Genomic DNA, 27,530 nt, shown 5'->3' with positions numbered 1-27,530 from the left:
CAAATAGCTTCACAGGGGATGTAATTTGGTGAAAATATGAAATATGATATGAAGAAAACATTACCTAGAATGGTAGCTGTAACACACATTGGTTCCGATGAGGAGCATGTAAGTAGTGCTGTGCTTGAACATGCTGAATTTGTGCAAGTTTGGCACTGGAGGGCTCCAGCTGCAATCAGGAGAGAAACACAAAACTGATCATCACAATTTAAATATATAGCAAATATGAGATGTTCTGAAAGTTCATATTGGGTTACAGCAGGTTACAGTCGAGTCAATACTACTCACTAACTTTGGAAAAAAAATTACAATGTAAGATTTAAATAAAAGATTTAAAGCTTTAAATTAGACTCTCTTCTACCTGCAGGTGAAATGAGTGTAGTTACCTGTGGTGGAGAGTGCCCAGAGAAGAAACAGAGAAAACAGCAGCTTCATTGTGATGAACAGGTCAGTTCTGCAGATTAGTTTGCCTGGGCTGTGATACTGAAGCTGAGGATCAGCACTGCACTTTATATACTGAACAGGTGACATCAGGTTTGGGTGTGTTTACATTTTTAAAGCATGATCATTCATACATTCAACTCTTCTTTCGTCAAATCACTATGTCAGAGCACCTTACCACACCTTTCCTCTTCAATTCAACAACAAGTATCCGTGCATCACAAAAAACACAGGAATTCTTTTTTACATTATTAAGTTTTTAACAAATGTGAATGACCTTGCGTCTTGTGTCATTAAGCCATCATCTTTAATTTTGACGTTGAAACCATAATTGACGTTTTGTTCAGACAATTCAATTTATTTATAACAGCTGACACTTCCAAATAAAATCAGGACCAAATGTTATGAAACAACCCTGGAATAACTTTTCTACAACTGATGAAGATCAAGCCTAAATGCTTTACATTAAGTGTTGTCCTCTACATATACTACTAATGATAAATGGTGTCTAAATAGATCAGGGGTTATCAACTACATTTGTCCAAGGACCAGAATTTTATCAGCACACACTGTGAGGACCAGATGCTCTCATAAAGTAACTAAAGTAACATAAACATAACATCAAGTACCTCACATTACCTGTACTGCAACAAGCCACTAGAGAGTGACTGCAATATTTTAGGCTTCATATTTGTGAGGCTAATAATGCATGCACTGAAATCATACAGTTTTTGTCATAATGTAGCTTCGAGTTTGTTTGTCTAAGAGAGGGACACAAACTCAGAGATCCTACAGAGGTCAAGATAAAACAAAAGAAAGAAGTCCAAAAAGAACTATTAATTTGCTAACAAATGTTGTGTTTTTAATCTCAAAATTAATATATCTGAAAAAAACAGTGATCATTGTAGATGTCTATTTAATCAGCTTATACTACAATAACAGTTTTCATTCCTACTTGAATGCCAGTTGTTGACCATTTCAATATGAAAACTTGATTTTACTCACTAACACAGTATAAACAGTGTGGTGTGAAATCTGTTTGATTTTATGTGTAAGTTGAAAGAAAATCATCAGATGTTCCTTAATGCAAGAACTAACAGTCATGACTGTGAGGTAACTGTCTGAATAAAATATAAAACATGTTAATCACTTTTTATTTTCTTGCCCCACACCTGCTTCATTCTTTCCTATAGATCTGGTTTGTTGAGAAACTGACGGCTTTGTGATCAATGGTGTAAAACCTGCTGCAGGTGTGGCAGCTGCCTTACCCGATCAAGATCAATACTTGAACAGTGGAGTAACTTTACTTTTACTCAGCTGCTTTACTGAAATGTCTTTTAGCTCAAACATTGATTTTCTGGTTTATGCTTCCATGCTTTGTACATTTTGCTCTTACACGCTTCAAACAGCTAAGAAATCATCTAAACCTCATGATCTACCATCTCAAATGTTTTCAAAAACCATCATGAAACACAACTGACGCTGTAACTCTGTCACAGTGTTGTGCTACTCTCTCAATTTACCACACCTGCTGTTGTTAAACGGATGTCATTGCCACGCTCTCTTTGTAACATAATAATAGCACGCTTATTCAAATCAAACATACAGCATGTTATTTATCAAGTATGATCATTTGTCACACACACCTTCTTTTTTTATCTATTATTGTCTAACACAGAAATAACGCAGGTTGTTTCTGAATCACTTAATTAAGGGTTTGGCCATTACATTAATTTTTCAGCTAATGCCCTGGTATGTCACCTCCACCACAGCCGAGTTATCTTTTAATATATGCTTCTCTTTACTATTTCTGTTACAGGAAAAATGATTCTATGTTTCTTTACCTTCTTTTAAATGTACAAAGATGCCTTTTGTCTGCCCTTTGCCTATGGTTAGATTAGTTTAGAATTATCTTTTTAGACTTTCCCAGCAAAGACATCTTGTTTCTGGGACATATTGTTTTAGATTGTTTTATCTTCCCTAGCTCTCTGCTGACGAGACTAGCACCATATATGGAGTTGTTTTATTTTATCTGTTTATTATTTGTTATCCTGTTCTCACTGTCTCTGTGATCTGTGCCTATAAAAATTACCAAGCCACTGTGCATGGGGTGAGTTGTTCTTAGCAGCTCACCCGTGTACACGTTTGATAAAGAAAGTAACTTTGTCTCATTGTGTCTTTATTTCTCCTGGGTTTTTTACAGAGTTTTCCCCCAACATTTCTTGGTCCTTCGGAGCCGGAGCGCCTCCATCGTGTCCCATCTCCGTGACCAGTCCACGTTGCTCGCCTGTCGACAGCTCACATACTAGGTGTGTGATAAAAGACCAAGAGCGTTAAATTCGAGTCTTGGCCAACGTTCTTAGAAAGCGACCCACGGTGGTGGGGCCCGATCGAGGTGGACCAGACCCGGCGACACTGACCAGGTAGATACAGACACACTGACACAATCTTGCGTAAAAGCGTATTTTGAATTCAGGGAATTTAAAATAGCGGAAGTAGCTCGTCGACTGGTAGCTTTGGAAGCTCGTCGACTGGTAGCGTAGCTCGTCGACTGGTAGCTCTGGGAGCTCGTCGACTGGTAGCTTTGGAGCTCTGGGTAGCTCCCCCAGCTGGGTCTAGACTGGGTCTAGGGAGTGAGTAGCTCTGGGAGCTCCCCTTATTATAAGGGTTCCGGTCGCGCGCGTCGAAGCTGTGAATGTGAATGTGTGTGTGTGTATTGTTTTAATTAACGGAGCAAGCTGAATTTTCACGGTCCAATAAGAGACTGAGCTGCTCCTACTGTGTTTTTCTTTCACTGCTGTTCGCTGAAGTGCTGGTGGTTTGGGAAAACGGTCGAGTTCCGTCTCGTAAAGTTCACACTGCTTTTGGAAATAGTCCGAAAGTAGAAGGGCGTGTGAGCATCCACTCTCATTCCTCATACCAGCGAAGGTGGATAGCAGCTGTGTTGTCAATATACTATAAATAATATAAGTACATGCATGACTAAATAAAAAAATAAATAAATACATAAATACATAAGTAAGATACACTAAATAATAAAAAATTGGAAAAATGGGGAATGAAACCTCAAAACCTGTTGCCAATAATGGGCAGTATACACAAAAGTTCATTAATGACGAACAGTGGATAGAAAATAAATATCCAGGTGCAGGAAAAATCAGCGCAAGGAGATGGCGTAATCCTAAAAAGACGTCATGTCCTGGGTGGGAGGGTACGTGCAGCCCCGCAGCTTTAACGCAGCTCAAAGATAGCTTATTAAAAGAAATAAGTGCAACCACAAATCTTAGAAAGAAAGGAAAACGCACAAATGAATTAACTTTCCTAGATGCATGGAAAAAAGAGCAACAGAGACGTGCTGAGAATAGAGAAAAGAGACAGAATAAAAAACAAAAGCAAAGCTGTGAGGTGCCTGAAGCAACGGCTGCAGCCCCTCCCCCCTATGTTACTGCCTCTGCATCAACTCCCAAGCACACAGAGAAAGATGCAGCTGTGAATAACCCTTACGGTTCAGTGCAGGCAGATTTAGCTAAAATGTCAGTAACACATGCACCCAAAACAGATATAGGGGAAGATCATGTAGGCAGGGACATATGGCCTGACCCCCCAAGCCCCCCAGGAGTATTTCCATTAATAAGTTCACCTAACCCCAGATATGGTCAGCCGATTGGACCTATGGGGCATCAAGACGCACACCCCACAATTCTTGTGTTTAGACCATGGTCACATGAGGATCGCAAAAATGTTCTTAAAGATGTCCCGCCCCTGCATGACGGTTTTGACATATGGAAGAGAGCAGTTGAAGCAATTAGGACTCAGTGGTATTTAAACGGTCATGAAATGTACCAGGTACTTCAAGATCTTTTAGGTTTGAAGTTTGGCTCAGTGAAAGGCTCTTTCACTGGGGGGGCAATTAATAATCCTTTAGATTCTTTAGTGGTCGGCAACGGACCACAACCCCTGCGTGCAGGTGACCCTGATTTAGAAGGCCAACTACATAACTTCTATGAACGTGTGAAATTACAGCTGGCCCCCAAGCCAAACTACAATAAAATAGGAGAGGTGAAACAGAAAGAAAATGAAACTGCATCAGACTTTTTAGACCGCCTGCGCCCAGTTTTTAGGCAGCATTCAGGTTTAGATTATGCCGATGGCGATGCAACGCCATTCCAGCAGCAGTTAAAAAATGCATTTCTAAATGGCCTGCTCCCACCAATAAGAGCACATGTAGAGAAACATTGGGTCACAATGACCACTGGCAACCTGCCGGATGCCCTGTTACATGCTGAACACGCCACAAAAGTGCACAAACAGAAAAATAAGGCTGACGTCTTCACTATAGATTCAGAGACAGGTTTCCTTGCATTTTCGGGAGGCTATCAGAGGCAGAGAGGGAAGCAAGGCAATCGGCAGCAAGGCCACAAACACCCAAACAGAAACAGCAGATATTTCAAAGACAATGCCTGTTTTAACTGTGGGAGAGAAGGTCATTTTGCACGAGATTGCAGGAGCAAGCCACAGACACAAAATAATAGGAGAAACAATGACAGGCAAAACAGTGGCGAATCTATGGAGAACAGCGACATGTGACTAGAAAACACACAAGACATGAACATTGATGAGGGAGGGGAAGTTTTTAACATAGAACAATTGCTATTAGGGTCAGAATACAAACCAATGCTGCTAATTCATGTGAACGGGCAACCAATCCAAATGTTGTGTGACACCGGAGCATGTAAAACGGTTCTAAGGCAGCCGCCTAAAAACTTACAGTACTCAAAAGACACATTAGTTGTGAAGTCAGCCACAGGCCACACCACTGTACAACAACTAACTGCCCCGTTAGAACTAATGCATACCGAAAGTGGCCGCAGGTGCTTCATTAAATGCATATATGACCCGTCATGCCCAGTAAACCTACTAGGAAGAGACGCTCTGACAGAACTCAAGATAGGCGTGGTACCGGAAGAGTATGGCATGATTGCTGAATGCATGCTAAATGACAACACACCAGAGCCAGATAGCATTAACACGGCACACAGCAGCAACGTGTGTCTCTCTCAAGGCTACGGTGTCCCACATTATTACTGGACTCTTGAGTTGCCCGAGCTCACAAAGCTACACAATGTGGCCCGCAAATATACACCCCCCACATCCTATTTCCAGAAACCCACTGACTATCACAACACGTTGAGATTTAAACAAACTCCAGGCCCAGACCCACTTTACGATCAGCAAGTGTGGAAGCTAGGACAACAGAGTTTGACTTTACAACACCTGTATGTCACAAAGTCGGGAAATGCAGTGTGCTCAGTAATCCAATCAGCAGCCGTGAAGGCTTTGAACCGCATGCCTAAGCCACACGTGTCTGTAGTGCATAACTATCATTCAGACTGGAAGGATTTAGGAAATGTGTTAGCCAGGGTTGAAGCAGACACTTATGAAAAAACGGAAGACACTCATGAAGGCTGGCTGCAAGGCCGCCGGACGGGGTGTTTCCGATACACACTGGGTTGGTTGGTCACAGTCAGGCCTGCTGTACACCTAACTGATGTCGCTGAAACACACGCACAACTGACTGAATGACACCAGGCAGCACTAGCTCAGCTGCCTGAAACTCTCTGGTCTACAGGCCCTGCTGATGTAGGCCTTATAAAAAATGCAGATGAAGTAAGAGTAAAACCTCTCTCAAAACACAGACCACTGATATCTCAATACCCACTCACTACTGAGGCTAGACATGGCATTCGCCCAGTGATAGCAGACATGGAGAAGGCAGGAATTTTAATAAAAACAAAGACAGCCACCTGTAACACTCCTATCTTTCCTGTTAAAAAAGCTACCGCGGGTGCATACCGTCTAGTACATGACCTGAGAGCTATAAACGAAGTGACGGAACAAATCTCACCTGTGGTTGCTAATCCACACACTATTTTAAATCAGGTCACACCGAACGAACAGTGGTTCTCAGTAATCGACCTTTCAAACGCCTTTTTCTCAGTTCCACTACATCCAGACTCACAGCCATTGTTTGGCTTCACCTTTGAGGGTCAGAGGTACACATACACTCGTTTGCCCCAGGGTTTTCAGAATAGCCCAACCCTCTATGCAGAAGCACTGAAGAAGTCAATGTCTAGCTGTAGGCTCCCACAGTTAGGTCAATACTTGCTGTATGTAGATGACATTTTGATAACCGGTCACACACAGCAGGCGTGCAAAGACAACACACTTGCTGTGCTACAGCATTTGGCTGAACAGGGCCACAAAGTCTCAAAACACAAACTGCAGCTGTGGAGTGATAACGTTACATATCTCGGACACACACTCACAGGCCAGGGCAAAACACTGCTGGGAACCAGAAAGCTGGCAGTGCAAAACACACCCAAACCTAAAACAAAACAACAGATGATGAGTTTTTTAGGTTTGTGTAATTTCTGTAGAGCTTGGATTCCAGAGTATGCACTAACAGTTCAGCCACTCCAAGACATGATTTATGGCAAAAACCTCGCTTTGCGCGACACAATAACGTGGACGGTAGAGGCAGACACAGCATTTACTAACCTAAAGGTGGCTTTACAAACAAATGTAGTCCTGGCCCTGCCTGATTATGACAAGCCTTTCGTGCTGCATGTTGATGGGGGGGCCGGCTACATGAAGGCAGTTCTGACACAGGCTTTTGGTGACAAACAGCGCCCTCTAGCATTCTACTCGTGTAAGTTAGACGCTGTAGTTTCGGGCCTGCCGACTTGCGTCCAAAGCTGTGCAGCGGCCACAGAAGCAGTAAAGAAGTCAGCAGACATTGTCTTAGGGCACAAACTAGTTGTCAAGGTCCCGCATGCTGTCACATCTATACTGCTGCAAGCCAATCTCTCTTACCTGACTCATGCCAGACAGCTATCGTATGTAGGCATTTTACTATCACAGTCTCACATCACACTGGAAAAATGTGGCACACTGAATCCAGGGACTCTAGTGAGCACACCAGCTGATGGAGATGTGCACAACTGCCATGCAGAATTAGACAAAGACACCAAACCCCGCCCTGACATCCATGCTGAGCCACAAGCTGGTTTTACTGATGTCTTTGTGGACGGATCAGCCTCTAAAGACAACACAGGCCGAAATTGTGTAGGTTACGCAGTAACCACAGACAGTAGAATAATAGAAGCAAAACCACTTTCTTCTTCATATTCTGCACAGAGCGCTGAGCTGATAGCTGTTATTCGCGCGTGTGAAATCCACAAAGATAAACCAATAAACGTTTATACAGACAGCCAGTATGTTTTCTCTGCTGTGCATCATTTCGCAAAGCTCTGGCAAAACAGAGGAATGATTACATCAACCGGTAAACCAGTCCAGCATGCAAGCCTCTTACAACGCCTGCTGACTGTAATAAATTTACCACAACAACTCGCATTGTGTAAATGTGCAGCACACAAAACTGATGGCTCTTTTATTACTACAGGCAACAATTTTGCTGACAGAGCCGCAAAACAGGCGGCACAAAAGACAAACATGACATTGATGGCAGTAAACACACATCAGATTCCACTGGATGTGTTGCAAAGTGAACAAAAAGCAGCAAGCACAGCAGAGCAGGCAAAATGGCTGAAACACGGTGCAGTTCTGACAAACGATTTAATGATGTGTTATGGCAAGCCAGTGTTGCCAAAATCGCTCCACAAGATGGCGGCATTAGTGACTCATGGCTGTACGCATTTGTCATCGGGGGGAATGACCTGTATTGTCAACTCTCATTTTTACACTGTAAATTTTGAAACTTCAGCAAAACAATTTGTCAGAACGTGCATGACGTGTCAAAAATATAATGCTCAGGGTAACCTGCGACCAAAAAGAGGCCGTTTTCCAACTCCGCCTCATCCTTTTCACACAATTCATATGGATTTTATTGAACTAAGCGAATGTCAAGGGTCAAAATATGCCCTAGTGGTTATAGACGTGTTCTCAAAGTGGCCGGAAATCTATCCAGTGAAAAAGGCAGATGCAATTTCAGTAGCAAAGTGCCTGTGCAATCACTTCATACCCACATATGGCATCCCAGCTTTGATACGGTCAGACAACGGCACTCATTTTGTAAATGATGTCATCACTAAGGTCTCTGAAGCACTCGGTTTCAGCATAAAACACCACTGTGCTTATCACCCTCAGAGCGCAGGCCTTGTAGAGAGAACTAACGGCACTATAAAACAAAGGCTCAGGAAATGCATGGCAGAAACAGGAAGGCCGTGGCCTGAATGTTTGGGTTTAGTGAAAATGTGGATGCGCTTAACACAAGGCTCCCATAAACTAACTCCATTTGAAATCATTCATGGCAGGCCGTTTCCACTGCCTATTACCAGTCAACCAATAGACAAAGCAATCAGAGAAAACACATTAGCAGAATGGATGTCTAAGCTGTTAGAAAACAAAGAGATCATTGTACATAATCAACAACCTGATGATGTTTCTCCAGTGTCTTGCAGACTAAAGCCCGGTGACTGGGTTCTGATCAAGGTGCTCCAAAGGAAAAACTGGAGCACACCCAGGTGGGAGGGGCCATACCAAGTCCTCCTCACTACACCGACCGCTTGCAAAATTGCGGAACGACCATCCTGGATCCATCAGAGTCACTGCAGGCGAGTCAGTGAAGCCATCTAAACACAGCTGACGGCAGGCTTGCCCACTTGTTGTGATCTCGCCCGGTGGAGGGGTCAGCTTTCCTGGCCGGGGGGTCTACTCGCGACAGGAGGGTGTGTTCCGTCGTCATGAGGTGGTGGCTCTTATCAACTGCAGCGGCCCTGACCATGGCCGGGCTCCTCACCTTTGCTTCCGTGAGGGACAACAAGTCACGCTATATGGAGAAAAGGCAGACACTGTATGACAAAGGAAAGTACACCAAGTTTCCCCATGGCTACGCCACTAACTTCTGGTGGCAGTTTATGAACACTACAGCTCACTTGAATAACAAAACTGACTGCTATGCATGTACCCATATGCCCCTATCCTCACAGACGTCTGGCCTGTGGCCGTACAGCATACCTGAAGATCGCAGTTGGTGCCTGTTGGGCCTGGCAACACATCCAGGCTACGGTACTCTTTGGTCCAAAGCCAACTACAGCATCCCAGCGAAAGCAACCTGGAGGTCATCATCACTCACAAATGTGAACTGTTCCGGACAGACATACCTACTGACCTGGCCCCAAGTCTCAGACCCGCTGCCTGATGTAATTCTACTAAACAAACTAAACGCAGCGCAACTGCCAGTATGTGTGATGAACAATGGCTCGCGGGCAGTGGGGGAGCTGCCTACTCACCTATGTAAGCACATATACACTTTCTGCCCACCAAGGAACGAGAGGAAGTGTATGGCCTGTTCAATTAACGCCACCTGTGCCAGTAACACGACGCTGATGGGCCTAAACTGTCGCTCCGACTACAGCTACCGAATGCCACTACAAACAAAGACTCAGTACCAGACAGGATGTGCACGGACGGCACCCAGCAGCAGAGGAACCAGAGTTTTGGCTGACTGGTACTTCCTATGTGGCAACAAGGCTTATCTGTCACTCCCTGAAGGTTGGGGAGGTCTGTGCGCCCTGGTGGAATTATCAGATCACGTTTTCTTCATGCAACGTGTTGCACATCACCCAAGCCGCCGACAGAGACGTGAAGTGGACTTCACCTCACCCAATTCTTTCGGCATTACTGTGGACACTGGAGTGCCGGGAGAGTTTCGCATCTGGGGAGGTGGAGTGAAATTCTTACAGAGCTTGATCCCCGGCATTGGAGTTGCCGAGGTGCGGGATCATGTGGAAATCAACCGATATGCTCTGCTACGACACATCAACTTGACTAAGACCCTGGGAACTGCCTTAGCAGGAGAACAGCAGGCCATCAGAACAATGGTGCTGCAGAACAGACTGACACTAGACCTGCTAACAGCATCACAAGGAGGAGTTTGCAAGCTGATCGGGGAAACATGTTGCACTTTTATCCCTGATGGATACGAAACTGGAGGAGACATTTATGAAGCTTTGCAGAATTTGACCGCTCTGCAAAAATATGTCACTGACCACACACCTGGAGCAGCTACAGCACAAGGCTGGCTTGACTGGCTGTTCAGCGGTTCATGGCTGGCTGCTGTAGCAAAGCCATTTTTTCTTCTAGGTCTCATCATGATAGCACTGCTCATATTAGTGTTGTGTGTGTTGCCATGCCTAAGAGTAATGATTTCAAAGATGATAACAACTACAATGACTGCTTATGTTGCCGTGCCTCAAGAAGAACAACATCCCGTTGCAATTCTGTTAGAGGAGAACTTGTACTAACTGCTAATAAATGACGTGGTGATTAAAAATGACTTGTCAAGTGATCACGCACTGATTAAAACATTAGTAGGTTATGCAGGTTTTCATCCTTTTATTTTTTTTGAAGTTTTCAGTTTTAAACATAAAGTTTTCATTTTAAATATGAAGTTTTCATTATTTTACATATAAAGTTTTCAATTTAAGGTTTGCATCATTTTAAATATAAGGTTTTCATCCTTGTATTTTTTGAAGTTTTCATTTTACATATTAGGTTTTCATCATTTTTTAAATACAAAGTTTTCATTTTAGTTTTCATCCTTTTATTTTTTGTAGTTTTCGTTTTAAAGTATAAGGTTTTTATCCTTTATTTTTTGTAGTTTTAGTTTTATTATTTTTTCTTGTTTATTCTACTTGTTATTTCATTTACTATGATTTCATTTACTATGTTTTTCTTTTTATTATTTTATTTTATTTTATTCTTTAGACCAAATGACTTCCATTTCTGCTATGCTGGCATTTTGGAAATTAAAAAAATTGCCTAAGATACTTAATAAATAACCTTCATAGACAATTGTTGTATACATTTAAAATAAGTTAAAACAGGAGGGAATGTTACAGGAAAAATGATTCTATGTTTCTTTACCTTCTTTTAAATGTACAAAGATGCCTTTTGTCTGCCCTTTGCCTATGGTTAGATTAGTTTAGAATTATCTTTTTAGACTTTCCCAGCAAAGACATCTTGTTTCTGGGACATATTGTTTTAGATTGTTTTATCTTCCCTAGCTCTCTGCTGACGAGACTAGCACCATATATGGAGTTGTTTTATTTTATCTGTTTATTATTTGTTATCCTGTTCTCACTGTCTCTGTGCTCTGTGCCTATAAAAATTACCAAGCCACTGTGCATGGGGTGAGTTGTTCTTAGCAGCTCACCCGTGTACACGTTTGATAAAGAAAGTAACTTTGTCTCATTGTGTCTTTATTTCTCCTGGGTTTTTTACAGTTTTCCCCCAACAATTTCTTTACTCCTTTCTGTTTCCATGTCTTAGATGAAACATCTGAAACACTACTGTGTGATAAACATGAACTATAAAAGGAAGACTATGACTGAAACTGCAGGGGAAAAAACACAATGTCCAGCTTGAAATGGACATTTTCAACGAATGGCTGTGCAACTGTCCAACTGTGCATGGAATAAAATAAAATATAAACAGGGGAGCAAGAATAAGTAGCAGATAAGAGAAGTATATGCATCCTCACTTAGATCTTCCTGTTCTCCAGATGGCTTAGCATTCTGTGAAGGGTGATGATGATGGCATCCTCCGTGAACTGATTTGGTGTGTACACAAACTGATTGTGGTCAAGAGAGGGAGATAGGCAGCCTCTGATGTGCTGAGAACTTTTCGCCTTCTAGTAGGTCCTGTGCTCTCCTCAGCGCCATAGAGCCCTGTTGGCTAAACCAAACCAGTTCTTATGCCTTCAACATGACTGGTTCGCTAATTAGTCAGTGATAGTCTGTGGCGGCATATCCATGGAGGGACCTCTACAAGCTAGGCAACGGCAGCCTGACTGCTATTAGGTATCATCAAGAAATCCTTGGGCCCATTGTCAGACCCTGCTCTGTTGCTGTACATCCTGGCTCCTCCTGGTGCCCGTCAATGCCCAGCCTCAGCATTATTATTAGCCTCACGCAGCATCTCAGTGATGCCGTGGACCAAGCATGTCCTAACATTACAAGCATGCATACAAGCACATGGGCGCTGTACAAACTAGAGATGGCACGATACCACTTTTTTATGTCAGATACTGATATCATAAATTTGGATATCTGCCGATATAGATATAAATCTGATATAACGTATTTTATAATCAATAAAACGTTATTTTTCTCAAATATCTTGCTGCATGTTGTATAAGTTCATACTCAAGTTTAATAAAACAAAACAAAATTAAAGATATTCTACTATACCTGTATGCAAAAAATATATGGGGGTCGTACAAACTACTGATACTGATACTGATACTAATACTGCATTGAAATGTCTGCAAAATGAACTAGCCTACAGCATAAGTTTTTCACTTTGATTTTAAATGTGTCTTTTATTTGAGAGATATACAGGAAAAAAATCCCATTGATATGGGGCATTTTCAAATTGTTTCTTTAATGTTTTTGTGCAGTGCATAAATACAAATACTAGTGTTATGTCTAAGGAATTTACAAAAATGTACATTTTTATTTTCTTTTTTTCTATTAAAATGTATTTAATATGAGTAATATCTGCTCTATGGCACAGAAGATGACTCTGCCAGCGGTTGTGAAAACTACACAGAGGATTGTAAGCAGCAGCCTCCACACAACCAAATTAATCTATACCAACATATGTCAGAAATGTTCCCAGTTTAACACTGAAACACAGAAGGATATAGGACAAGGGCTTTATTGTATCTTTATCATCAGCAGGGGCAGAGCTACAGAAATTTCCTAAATTCTAAAGACCTACACCCACATTTCGTAAACAATAAAGTTCTATACAACTATTTACCGAAAAATGCAGGCAATGCATCTGAAGTTTTTTTGTAACTCTATTTAAAACTACTAAAACAAAAATTAGACAACAATCAGGTGTCACAGTAAGATGCCACACAAATTATTTGTGCCAGTGCAAAAAAATAGTTTGTCTGCCATAAGACAGAGGAGAACACCACAAGCTTAAACCCTGCAGGTCTGACAAGAGGAGGTGCAAACTTACTGTATTGCTCACTCTGTCAATGTTAACTATAGCTAGGCTCAAAGTGTTAATGCTAGCTTATTTTAATAAACAACACTGTCATATGCAAAACGTGGGTTCCACTAGGGATGGCAAGAGATTAATTTTAGGTGGGCACATGCCACCCTTGCAGATTCAACATTGATCACTAGTAATATACATCAGATTAGAGAGAGAGAAATGCAGAAAATAAAAAGCACAAAGCAAAATAAATGAATAAATAAGAAATAGAAATTCTCCTTCTTTCTTCTATTTCCAAAGCATGCTTTGTTATTCCTAAAGGATTCAGTATTATCACACATTTAGCATTGTGATTATATTATTATATTATTTTGGACATAATGGACATAATTGTCCATCATGACAACATACAAAGAAGGCATACATACTTATTCCAAGTCTGCTTCAACAAGACTCTATCACCTTTTTTCATTGACTTTACTTTAACAGTGGTTTGTAAACACAAGGTCAATATCCAAAAGGTTTTTGAGTCTTGTTAAAGCATCATATGTTCTTTTGTTTGTTTTTTTTGTTATTCGGGACTTTAATGAAAGGTAAAGAGAAGGAGTCCAAGCAGCAGATGGAACATTCCCAGTCTGATAGAACAAGCATCACTTTTGGTTGTAGAGGCAGTTGTTGCAGTTGATGTAGCAGTTGTAGCTGCAGAGCTTGTAGTTGAGGCGGTGGTTGTAGTTGTTGTTGGGGTAGTGGTTGTAGTTGTAGTTGGGGTGGTGGTTGTAGTTGTGGTGGTAGTTGTAGTTGGGGTGGTGGTTGTAGTTGTAGGAGTGGTTGTAGTTGGAGTTGGGGTGGTGGTTGTAGTTGTGGCGGTAGTTGGAGTTGGGGTGGTGGTTGTAGTTGTGGCGGTAGTTGTAGTTGGGGTAGTGGTTGGAGTTGTAGTTGGGGTGGTGGTTGTTGTTGTGGCGGTGGTTGTAGTTGTAGTTGGGATGGTGGTTGTAGTTGTGGCGGTAGTTGTAGTTGGGGTGGTGGCTGTAGTTGTAGTTGTGGCGGTGGTTGTAGTTGGGGTGGTGGTTGTAGTTGTAGTTGGGGTGGTGGTTGTAGTTGTAGCTGGGGTGGTGGTTGTAGTTGTAGTTGGGGTAGTGGTTGTAGTTGTAGTTGGGGTGGTGGTTGTAGTTGTAGTTGGGGTAGTGGTTGGAGTTGTAGTTGGGGTGGTGGTTGTAGTTGTAGTTGGGGTGGTGGTTGTAGTTGTGGCAGTGGTTGTAGTTGTAGTTGGGGTAGTGGTTGTAGTTGTAGTTGGGGTGGTGGTTGTAGTTGTAGCTGGGGTGGTGGTTGTAGTTGTAGTTGGGGTGGTGGTTGTAGTTGTGGCAGTGGTTGTAGTTGTAGTTGGGGTAGTGGTTGTAGTTGTAGTTGGGGTGGTGGTTGTAGTTGTAGTTGGGGTAGTGGTTGGAGTTGTAGTTGGGGTGGTGGTTGTAGTTGTGGCAGTGGTTGTAGTTGTAGTTGGGGTAGTGGTTGTAGTTGTAGTTGGGGTGGTGGTTGTAGTTGTAGTTGGGGTGGTAGTTGTAGTTGTAGTTGGGGTGGTGGTGGTTGTTGTAGTTGTAGTTGGGGCAGCAGTTGTAGTTGGTGCTGCAGAACAGGCAACACCTGATACTGTACCAACGCTCTGCATGAAAGGTAGAGAACCCAGGCTTAAAGCAGCTGCACACAGGTTTGCAGATGCGCAGCCGTAACCTGGATACGTGCTGGTGCCGCTATTGACTGCAGATCAAAAAGAAGAATTTCAGGATATGTTTTAAATTGGCTACTTTCCAGGATGCTTAATATATTTCATGCAAAAAACAACTTAACAGCTTTTTAAAAAGTTTATGTGTTTGTCTGACTTCCAGTCTTGAAATTTAAAATCTTATCACAGTAACTTTCACACCCAAGGATAAAATTTAGTATAAATTAGGGTAAAATTTTCCGCTCTTTTATATGTCAGAAGTATCACAAAAGAATTTGAAATCATCTTTGATAGAAAACCGATGACACAACTGATACAACATAAAGACTTACTGGTTGATTGGAAGCATTGGTTCTCCACTCCCTGACACTGTAATGTGGAGGAGCACTGACCAGTGGAAGGGTCACAAAAGTTGCATACTCCACCATTATTTGACTGAGAAGCAGGATCTGAAACAGAAAAGGAGGCCATTTCATTTCAGAACAGAGACTCTTACAACATCAGATTATTGCTTTTATTTCTTTATATTATTCTTTTGTCATCAATGAGCAACGTAGTATTTAACTTACTTGGTAGAGTTGCTGAGTTGCAGTTATCTGTGTTGCAGCATTGAGCAGAAGCCAGAGCACTTTGAAAACCCAGGTCGACTGAAAATGTCTGAGAGGTTACGGCTGGACACAGGGAGGAAGATGCACATGCCTTGTAGATTTGTGTGACCGGAGTTCCAGATGAAGTAGCTACAAATTCAAAGTGCAGTTTGTTAATGTTGATGGAACACAAATAGCTTCACAGGGGATGTAATTTGGTGAAAATATGAAATATGATATGAAGAAAACATTACCTAGAATGGTAGCTGTAACACACATTGTTTCCGATGAGCATGTAAGTAGTGCTGTGCTTGAACATGCTGAATTTGTGCAAGTTTGGCACTGGAGGGCTCCAGCTGCAATCAGGAGAGAAACACAAAACTGATCATCACAATTTAAATATATAGCAAATATGAGATGTTCTGAAAGTTCATATTGGGTTACAGCAGGTTACAGTCGAGTCAATACTACTCACTAACTTTGGAAAAAAAATTACAATGTAAGATTTAAATAAAAGATTTAAAGCTTTAAATTAGACTCTCTTCTACCTGCAGGTGAAATGAGTGTAGTTACCTGTGGTGGAGAGTGCCCAGAGAAGAAACAGAGAAAACAGCAGCTTCATTGTGATGAACAGGTCAGTTCTGCAGATTAGTTTGCCTGGGCTGTGATACTGAAGCTGAGGATCAGCACTGCACTTTATATACTGAACAGGTGACATCAGGTTTGGGTGTGTTTACATTTTTAAAGCATGATCATTCATACATTCAACTCTTCTTTCGTCAAATCACTATGTCAGAGCACCTTACCACACCTTTCCTCTTCAATTCAACAACAAGTATCCGTGCATCACAAAAAACACAGGAATTCTTTTTTACATTATTAAGTTTTTAACAAATGTGAATGACCTTGCGTCTTGTGTCATTAAGCCATCATCTTTAATTTTGACGTTGAAACCATAATTGACGTTTTGTTCAGACAATTCAATTTATTTATAACAGCTGACACTTCCAAATAAAATCAGGACCAAATGTTATGAAACAACCCTGGAATAACTTTTCTACAACTGATGAAGATCAAGCCTAAATGCTTTACATTAAGTGTTGTCCTCTACATATACTACTAATGATAAATGGTATCTAAATAGATCAGGGGTTATCAACTACATTTGTCCAAGGACCAGAATTTTATCAGCACACACTGTGAGGACCAGATGCTCTCATAAAGTAACTAAAGTAACATAAACATAACATCAAGTACCTCACATTACCTGTACTGCAACAAGCCACTAGAGAGTGACTGCAATATTTTAGGCTTCATATTTGTGAGGCTAATAATGCATGCACTGAAATCATACAGTTTTTGTCATAATGTAGCTTCGAGTTTGTTTGTCTAAGAGAGGGACACAAACTCAGAGATCCTACAGAGGTCAAGATAAAACAAAAGAAAGAAGTCCAAAAAGAACTATTAATTTGCTAACAAATGTTGTGTTTTTAATCTCAAAATTAATATATCTGAAAAAAACAGTGATCATTGTAGATGTCTATTTAATCAGCTTATACTACAATAACAGTTTTCATTCCTACTTGAATGCCAGTTGTTGACCATTTCAATATGAAAACTTGATTTTACTCACTAACACAGTATAAACAGTGTGGTGTGAAATCTGTTTGATTTTATGTGTAAGTTGAAAGAAAATCATCAGATGTTCCTTAATGCAAGAACTAACAGTCATGACTGTGAGGTAACTGTCTGAATAAAATATAAAACATGTTAATCACTTTTTATTTTCTTGCCCCACACCTGCTTCATTCTTTCCTATAGATCTGGTTTGTTGAGAAACTGACGGCTTTGTGATCAATGGTGTAAAACCTGCTGCAGGTGTGGCAGCTGCCTTACCCGATCAAGATCAATACTTGAACAGGGGAGTAACTTTACTTTTACTCAGCTGCTTTACTGAAATGTCTTTTAGCTCAAACATTGATTTTCTGGTTTATGCTTCCATGCTTTGTACATTTTGCTCTTACACGCTTCAAACAGCTAAGAAATCATCTAAACCTCATGATCTACCATCTCAAATGTTTTCAAAAACCATCATGAAACACAACTGACGCTGTAACTCTGTCACAGTGTTGTGCTACTCTCTCAATTTACCACACCTGCTGTTGTTAAACGGATGTCATTGCCACGCTCTCTTTGTAACATAATAATAGCATGCCTATTCAAATCAAACATACAGCATGTTATTTATCAAGTATGATCATTTGTCACACACACCTTCTTTTTTTATCTATTATTGTCTAACACAGAAATAACGCAGGTTGTTTCTGAATCACTTAATTAAGGGTTTGGCCATTACATTAATTTTTCAGCTAATGCCCTGGTATGTCACCTCCACCACAGCCGAGTTATCTTTTAATATATGCTTCTCTTTACTATTTCTTTACTCCTTTCTGTTTCCATGTCTTAGATGAAACATCTGAAACACTACTGTGTGATAAACATGAACTATAAAAGGAAGACTATGACTGAAACTGCAGGGGAAAAAACACAATGTCCAGCTTGAAATGGACATTTTCAACGAATGGCTGTGCAACTGTCCAACTGTGCATGGAATAAAATAAAATATAAACAGGGGAGCAAGAATAAGTAGCAGATAAGAGAAGTATATGCATCCTCACTTAGATCTTCCTGTTCTCCAGATGGCTTAGCATTCTGTGAAGGGTGATGATGATGGCATCCTCCGTGAACTGATTTGGTGTGTACACAAACTGATTGTGGTCAAGAGAGGGAGATAGGCAGCCTCTGATGTGCTGAGAACTTTTCGCCTTCTAGTAGGTCCTGTGCTCTCCTCAGCGCCATAGAGCCCTGTTGGCTAAACCAAACCAGTTCTTATGCCTTCAACATGACTGGTTCGCTAATTAGTCAGTGATAGTCTGTGGCGGCATATCCATGGAGGGACCTCTACAAGCTAGGCAACGGCAGCCTGACTGCTATTAGGTATCATCAAGAAATCCTTGGGCCCATTGTCAGACCCTGCTCTGTTGCTGTACATCCTGGCTCCTCCTGGTGCCCGTCAATGCCCAGCCTCAGCATTATTATTAGCCTCACGCAGCATCTCAGTGATGCCGTGGACCAAGCATGTCCTAACATTACAAGCATGCATACAAGCACATGGGCGCTGTACAAACTAGAGATGGCACGATACCACTTTTTTATGTCAGATACTGATATCATAAATTTGGATATCTGCCGATATAGATATAAATCTGATATAACGTATTTTATAATCAATAAAACGTTATTTTTCTCAAATATCTTGCTGCATGTTGTATAAGTTCATACTCAAGTTTAATAAAACAAAACAAAATTAAAGATATTCTACTATACCTGTATGCAAAAAATATATGGGGGTCGTACAAACTACTGATACTGATACTGATACTAATACTGCATTGAAATGTCTGCAAAATGAACTAGCCTACAGCATAAGTTTTTCACTTTTATTTTAAATGTGTCTTTTATTTGAGAGATATACAGGAAAAAAATCCCATTGAGATGGGGCATTTTCAAATTGTTTCTTTAATGTTTTTGTGCAGTGCATAAATACAAATACTAGTGTTATGTCTAAGGAATTTACAAAAATGTACATTTTTATTTTCTTTTTTTCTATTGTATTTAATGTATTTAATATGAGTAATATCTGCTCTATGGCACAGAAGATGACTCTGCCAGCGGTTGTGAAAACTACACAGAGGATTGTAAGCAGCAGCCTCCACACCACCAAATTAATCTATACCAGCATATGTCAGAAATGTTCCCAGTTTAACACTGAAACACAGAAGGATATAGGACAAGGGCTTTATTGTATCTTTATCATCAGCAGGGGCAGATCTACAGAAATTTCCTAAATTCTAAAGACCTACACCCACATTTTGTAAACAATAAAGTTCTATACAACTATTTACCGAAAAATGCAGGCAATGCATCTGAAGTTTTTTTTGTAACTCTATTTAAAACTACTAAAACAAAAATTAGACAACAATCAGGTGTCACAGTAAGATGCCACACAAATTATTTGTGCCAGTGCAAAAAAATAGTTTGTCTGCCATAAGACAGAGGAGAACACCACAAGCTTAAACCCTGCAGGTCTGACAAGAGGAGGTGCAAACTTACTGTATTGCTCACTCTGTCAATGTTAACTATAGCTAGGCTCAAAGTGTTAATGCTAGCTTATTTTAATAAACAACACTGTCATATGCAAAATGTGGGTTCCACTAGGGATAGCAAGAGATTAATTTTAGGTGGGCACATGCCACCCTTGCAGATTCAACATTGATCACTAGTAATATACATCAGATTAGAGAGAGAGAAATGCAGAAAATAAAAAGCACAAAGCAAAATAAATGAATAAATAAGAAATAGAAATTCTCCTTCTTTCTTCTATTTCCAAAGCATGCTTTGTTATTCCTAAAGGATTCAGTATTATCACACATTTAGCATTGTGATTATATTATTATATTATTTTGGACATAATGGACATAATTGTCCATCATGACAACATACAAAGAAGGCATACATACTTATTCCAAGTCTGCTTCAACAAGACTCTATCACCTTTTTTCATTGACTTTACTTTAACAGTGGTTTGTAAACACAAGGTCAATATCCAAAAGGTTTTTGAGTCTTGTTAAAGCATCATATGTTCTTTTGTGTGTTTTTGTGTTATTTGGGACTTTAATGAAAGGTAAAGAGAAGAAGTCCAAGCAGCAGATGGATCATTCCCAGTCTGATAGAACAAGCATCACTTTTGGTTGTAGAGGCAGTTGTTGCAGTTGATGTAGCAGTTGTAGCTGCAGAGCTTGTAGTTGAGGCGGTGGTTGTAGTTGTTGTTGGGGTAGTGGTTGTAGTTGTAGTTGGGGTGGTGGTTGTAGTTGTGGTGGTAGTTGTAGTTGGGGTGGTGGTTGTAGTTGTAGGAGTGGTTGTAGTTGGAGTTGGGGTGGTGGTTGTAGTTGTGGCGGTAGTTGGAGTTGGGGTGGTGGTTGTAGTTGTAGTTGGGGTGGTGGTTGTTGTTGTGGCGGTGGTTGTAGTTGTAGTTGGGGTGGTGGTTGTAGTTGTGGCGGTAGTTGTAGTTGGGGTGGTGGCTGTAGTTGTAGTTGTGGCGGTGGTTGTAGTTGGGGTGGTGGTTGTAGTTGTGGCGGTGGTTGTAGTTGTAGTTGGGGTGGTGGTTGTAGTTGTAGATGGGGTGGTGGTTGTAGTTGTGGCGGTAGTTGTAGTTGGGGTGGTGGTTGTAGTTGTGGCGGTAGTTGTAGTTGGGGTGGTGGTTGTAGTTGTAGTTGGGGTAGTGGTTGTAGTTGTAGTTGGGGTGGTGGTTGTAGTTGTAGCTGGGGTGGTGGTTGTAGTTGTAGTTGGGGTGGTGGTTGTAGTTGTGGCAGTGGTTGTAGTTGTAGTTGGGGTAGTGGTTGTAGTTGTAGTTGGGGTGGTGGTTGTAGTTGTAGTTGGGGTAGTGGTTGGAGTTGTAGTTGGAGTGGTGGTTGTAGTTGTGGCAGTGGTTGTAGTTGTAGTTGGGGTAGTGGTTGTAGTTGTAGTTGGGGTGGTGGTTGTAGTTGTAGTTGGGGTGGTGGTGGTTGTTGTAGTTGTAGTTGGGGCAGCAGTTGTAGTTGGTGCTGCAGAACAGGCAACACCTGATACTGTACCAACGCTCTGCATGAAAGGTAGAGAACCCAGGCTTAAAGCAGCTGCACACAGGTTTGCAGATGCGCAGCCGTAACCTGGATACGTGCTGGTGCCGCTATTGACTGCAGATCAAAAAGAAGAATTTCAGGATATGTTTTAAATTGGCTACTTTCCAGGATGCTTAATATATTTCATGCAAAAAACAACTTAACAGCTTTTTAAAAAGTTTATGTGTTTGTCTGACTTCCAGTCTTGAAATTTAAAATCTTATCACAGTAACTTTCACACCCAAGGATAAAATTTAGTATAAATTAGGGTAAAATTTTCCGCTCTTTTATATGTCAGAAGTATCACAAAAGAATTTGAAATCATCTTTGATAGAAAACCGATGACACAACTGATACAACATAAAGACTTACTGGTTGATTGGAAGCATTGGTTCTCCACTCCCTGACACTGTAATGTGGAGGAGCACTGACCAGTGGAAGGGTCACAAAAGTTGCATACTCCACCATTATTTGACTGAGAAGCAGGATCTGAAACAGAAAAGGAGGCCATTTCATTTCAGAACAGAGACTCTTACAACATCAGATTATTGCTTTTATTTCTTTATATTATTCTTTTGTCATCAATGAGCAACGTAGTATTTAACTTACTTGGTAGAGTTGCTGAGTTGCAGTTATCTGTGTTGCAGCATTGAGCAGAAGCCAGAGCACTTTGAAAACCCAGGTCGACTGAAAATGTCTGAGAGGTTACGGCTGGACACAGGGAGGAAGATGCACATGCCTTGTAGATTTGTGTGACCGGAGTTCCAGATGAAGTAGCTACAAATTCAAAGTGCAGTTTGTTAATGTTGATGGAACACAAATAGCTTCACAGGGGATGTAATTTGGTGAAAATATGAAATATGATATGAAGAAAACATTACCTAGAATGGTAGCTGTAACACACATTGGTTCCGATGAGGAGCATGTAAGTAGTGCTGTGCTTGAACATGCTGAATTTGTGCAAGTTTGGCACTGGAGGGCTCCAGCTGCAATCAGGAGAGAAACACAAAACTGATCATCACAATTTAAATATATAGCAAATATGAGATGTTCTGAAAGTTCATATTGGGTTACAGCAGGTTACAGTCGAGTCAATACTACTCACTAACTTTGGAAAAAAAATTACAATGTAAGATTTAAATAAAAGATTTAAAGCTTTAAATTAGACTCTCTTCTACCTGCAGGTGAAATGAGTGTAGTTACCTGTGGTGGAGAGTGCCCAGAGAAGAAACAGAGAAAACAGCAGCTTCATTGTGATGAACAGGTCAGTTCTGCAGATTAGTTTGCCTGGGCTGTGATACTGAAGCTGAGGATCAGCACTGCACTTTATATACTGAACAGGTGACATCAGGTTTGGGTGTGTTTACATTTTTAAAGCATGATCATTCATACATTCAACTCTTCTTTCGTCAAATCACTATGTCAGAGCACCTTACCACACCTTTCCTCTTCAATTCAACAACAAGTATCCGTGCATCACAAAAAACACAGGAATTCTTTTTTACATTATTAAGTTTTTAACAAATGAGAATGACCTTGCGTCTCGTGTCATTAAGCCATCATCTTTAATTTTGACTTTGAAACCATAATTGACTTTTTGTTCATACAGTTCAATTTATTTATAACAGCTGACACTTCCAAATAAAATCAGGACCAAATGTTATGAAACAATCCTGGAATAACTTTTCTACAACTGATGAAGATCAAGCCTAAATGCTTTACATCAAATATTGTCCTCTACATATACTACTAATGATAAATGTTATCTAAATAGATCAGGGGTTATCAACTACATTTGTCCAAGGACCAGAATTTTATCAGCACACACTGTGAGGACCAGATGCTCTCATAAAGTAACTAAAGTGACATAAACATAACATCAAGTAACTCACATGACCTGTACTGCAGTAAGCCACTAGCTAGAGAGCGACTGCAATATTTTAGGCTTCATATTTGTGAGGCTAATAATGCATGCAGTGCTTTAGTTTGTGGAGTTGGCCTGAATATATTACATGAATGAAAAAATGTCATTCCTCAAGAGCCTTAAGTGTTGTGCAATTTGATACAATTTCATACAAAAGCTGAAATTTCTTAGGTCTTGAACAGCAGAAATTTGGTTATCTTGTCAGAGGTGTTTGTTGCAAAACAAAATCAATTTTAAAAAGGGGACAGCCACACTGTACATATAATAGACTGGTGCATAAAGCATCTACGCATAACTAGCAAATAAGGCTGAAAATAGTGATGGGAAACAGCTCTTGAAGCACACTGGAAGATGGAGCCGTGCGGGAAGCGTTTGTTCAGGTGGACGTTTGGAAGCAAGAGAGCAAAGATAAAACAAAATTCATCCTAATGTTTTTCAAACTTGAAGAATAATTGTGGTCTTTTGCTGCTGTTTGGTAAATTTTGCTTGGAGCCTGCCAAAACTTGCAGTTTTGGAATCTGTGCTTTCTGAGTGAACTCTGGCGATTCTGTGGAAACAGGCAGAAGTGTTTAACAGGTTAAGTAGAAAGTTAATGCAGAAAACCATAGCTTTAATGAAGAATGGACTGATACGTATGTACTCATAGTGCAAACTTTTAGAAATGCTGTACCTGGGTGCCTCATTTGCAAACAAAGAGTCGCGGTTGCTAAATAATAATGTAGTTTATAAAGATAGGCTAACAAGTCCTCTGAAGACAGAGAAATCATGGGACAAAAGAGGGACAAAACTCAGAGATCCTACAGAGGTCAAGATAAAACAAAAGAAAGAAGTCCAAAAAGAACTATTAATTTGCTAACAAATGTTGTGTTTTTAATCTCAAAATCAACATATCTGAAAAAAACAGTGATCATTGTAGATGTCTATTTAATCAGCTTATACTCCATAACAGTTTTCATTCCTACTTGAATGCCAGTTGTTGACCATTTCAATATGAAAACTTGATTTTACTCACTAACACAGTACAAACAGTGTGGTGTGAAATCTGTTTGATTTTATGTGTAAGTTGAAAGAAAATCATCAGATGTTCCTTGATGCAAGAACTAACAGTCATGACTGGGAGGTAACTGTTTGAATAAAATATAAAACATGTTAATCACTCTTTATTTTCTTGCCCCACACCTGCTTCATTCTTTCCTGTACAGCTGGTTTGTTGAGAAAGTGACGGCTTTGTGATCAATGGTGTAAAACCTGCTGCAGGTGTGGCAGCTGCCTTACCGATCAAGATCAATACTTGAACCGTGGAGTAACTTTACTTTTACTCAGCTACTGTATTGAAATGTCTTTTAGCTCAAACATTGATTTTCTGGTTTATGCTTTGATGAAAGATTTTTAATTTTGTGATTATGCTTAGTTGTAGCTTCATTTAAAGGAAGAAGAGCTTGTGAATTGGAGCCAACACAGGAAGAGAGATTGAAGCCATATGTGTAGAGGAATGCGGTGACATACGAGACAAACTGGCGCTCCCCCTCTCTTTCTATCCTTTTATGGGAATGTCTGAATTCTATACATACAAAGTTATCTCCTGTTCCAGCTGACAAGCGAACAGTCTCTCCTTTTATGGAAATGTTTTTGCCACTCCTACTTCCCTGAAAGCTCGTTTAAGTATAAATAAAGAGAGTTCTGAAAGCCCTGGGCGGTCTTTCCTCTCTCTCAAATCTGTCCTGCACACGTTGCTGCAGGATGGATCGGGCGATGAGGGGGGGATTGTCCATGTGTGCACATGTATAAGATATCTTGAGTCTGAGTTCCTTTGCCTTCTAAAATTTTCTCTTCACATGCTTCTATGCTTTGTACATTTTGCTCTTACACGCTTCAAACAGCCAAGAAATCATCTAAACCTCATGATCTACCATCTCAAATGTTTTCAAAAACCATCATGAAGCACAACTGACGCTGTAACTCTGTCACAGTGTTGTGCTACTCTCTCAATTTACCACACCTGCTGTTGTTAAACGGATGTCATTGCCACGCTCTCTTTGTAACATAATAATAGCACGCCTATTCAAATCAAACATACAGCATGTTATTTATCAAGTATGATCATTTGTCACACACACCTTCTTTTGTTATCTATTATGGTCTAACACAGAAATAACGCAGGTTGTTTCTGAATCACTTAATTAAGGGTTTGGCCATTGATAGGTTTGTAGCTTGAACCTATTCGCTGGAACGTTGAGGACAATATAATTACACAGCAAGCAAAACCCGAAGTAGGCAAAGTTCTTCATGTTACTCATGCATGAGGGAGACCTGCCTGGAGCCAAGTGTCGTTCCACCACTTGACCTCCGTCAGACTCTCAGCCAGGTTCCCCATAGCACTCCTTTTATTGTGGTTACATGAATATGCATAGGGTCATTAACATATAACATCTTACATAGGTGTACATGTGAACAAAGAATACTGTGTGTGTGTGCGTGTGTGTGTGTGTGTGTGTGTGTGTGTGTGTGTGTGTGTGTGTGTGTGTGTGTGTAAGTGATTTGTGTGAGGTCAAGATGTGACCCTGTGAAGACTCCCCAAAGCTGGTGCCAGGAGTCTAGCGGGTCCATCTGAACAAAAGGGTCTTATACTTAAAGAGATACAGTGGGACAAAAAAGTATTTAGTCAGCCACCGATTGTGCAAGTTCCCCCACTTAAAATGATGACAGAGGTCAGTAATTTGCACCAGAGGTACACTTCAACTGTGAGAGACAGAATGTGAAAAAAAAGCCATGAATCCACATGGTAGGATTTGTAAAGAATTTATTCATAAATTAGGGTGGAAAATAAGTATTTGGTCACCTTAAACATGGAAAATCTCTGGCTCTCACAGACCTGTAACGTCTTCTGTAAGAAGCTTTTCTGTCCCCCACTCGTTACCTGTATGAATGGCACCTGTTTGAACTCATCATCTGTATAAAAGACACCTGTCCACAGCCTCAAACAGTCAGACTCCAAACTCCGCCATGGCCAAGACCAAAGAGCTTTCGAAGGACACCAGGAAAAGTATTGTAGACCTGCACCAGACTGGGAAGAGTGAATCTACAATAGGCAAGCAGCTTGGTGTGAAAAAATCAACTGTGGGAGCAATCATCAGAAAATGGAAGACATACAAGACCACTGATAATCTCCCTCGATCTGGGGCTCCACGCAAGATCTCATCCCGTGGGGTCAAAATGATCATGAGAACGGTGAGCAAAGATCCCAGAACCACATGGGGGGACCTGGTGAATGACCTGCAGAGAGCTGGGACCAAAGTAACAAAGGTCACCATCAGTAACACACTACAACGGCAGGGAATCAAATCCCGCAGTGCCAGACGTGTTCCGCTGCTGAAGCCAGTGCATGTCCAGGCCCGTCTGAAGTTTGCCAGAGAGCACATGGATGATACAGCAGAGGATTGGGAGAATGTCATGTGGTCAGATGAAACCAAAGTAGAACTTTTTGGTATAAACTCAACTCGTCGTGTTTGGAGGAAGAAGAATACTGAGTTGCATCCCAAGAACACCATACCTACTGTGAAGCATGGGGGTGGAAACATCATGCTATGGGGCTGTTTTTCTGCCAAGGGGACAGGACGACTGATCCGTGTTAAGGACAGAATGAATGGGGCCATGTATCGTGAGATTTTGAGCCAAAACCTCCTTCCATCAGTGAGAACTTTGAAGATGAAACGAGGCTGGGTCTTCCAACATGACAATGATCCAAAAAACACCGCCCGGGCAACAAAGGAGTGGCTCCGTAAGAAGCATTTGAAAGTCCTGGAGTGGCCTAGCCAGTCTCCAGACCTCAACCCCATAGAAAATCTGTGGCGGGAGTTGAAAGTCCGTGTTGCTTGGTGACAGCCCCAAAACATCACTGCTCTCAAGAAGATCTGCATGGAGGAATGGGCCAAAATACCAGCTACTGTGTGTGCAAACCTGGTAAAGACCTATAGTAAACGTTTGACCTCTGTTATTGCCAACAAAGGTTATGTTACAAAGTATTGAGTTGTATTTTTGTTATTGACCAAATACTTATTTTCCACCCTGATTTACGAATAAATTCTTTACAAATCCTACCATGTGGATTC

At 40.9% G+C, this 27,530-nt stretch overlaps 2 protein-coding genes across 2 annotated transcripts; one reads left to right on the top strand and one right to left on the bottom strand.

Moving 5' to 3' along the window:
* The first annotated feature begins 2,525 nt into the window (after positions 1–2,525).
* Positions 2,526–11,705, top strand: LOC146555201 (uncharacterized). Its single transcript, XM_085252544.1, has 2 exons — positions 2,526–2,864; positions 8,912–11,705. Exon 2 carries the CDS (start codon positions 9,204–9,206, stop codon positions 10,764–10,766), a length of 1,563 nt encoding a protein of 520 aa, XP_085108670.1. The 5' UTR covers positions 2,526–2,864; positions 8,912–9,203; the 3' UTR covers positions 10,767–11,705.
* A 299-nt stretch (positions 11,706–12,004) lies between these two features.
* Positions 12,005–16,429, bottom strand: LOC146555200 (uncharacterized). Its single transcript, XM_085252831.1, has 6 exons — positions 16,351–16,429; positions 16,032–16,133; positions 15,760–15,927; positions 15,523–15,639; positions 14,579–15,225; positions 12,005–12,094 (listed from the first exon to the last, which is right to left on the bottom strand). Exons 1-6 carry the CDS (start codon positions 16,397–16,399, stop codon positions 12,005–12,007), a joined length of 1,173 nt encoding a protein of 390 aa, XP_085108957.1. The 5' UTR covers positions 16,400–16,429.
* Positions 16,430–27,530: the final 11,101 nt, after the last annotated feature.

The sequence above is a fragment of the Mchenga conophoros genome, linkage group LG17 (genome assembly GCF_057382185.1).
Source record: "Mchenga conophoros isolate Kocher_MC1m ecotype Shallow Benthic linkage group LG17, M_conophoros_male_GT1.1, whole genome shotgun sequence".
Taxonomy (NCBI): Eukaryota; Metazoa; Chordata; class Actinopteri; order Cichliformes; family Cichlidae; genus Mchenga; species Mchenga conophoros.
Note: the sequence above shows the minus strand (reverse complement) of the source record. Positions and strands in the feature narration are given on the sequence as shown.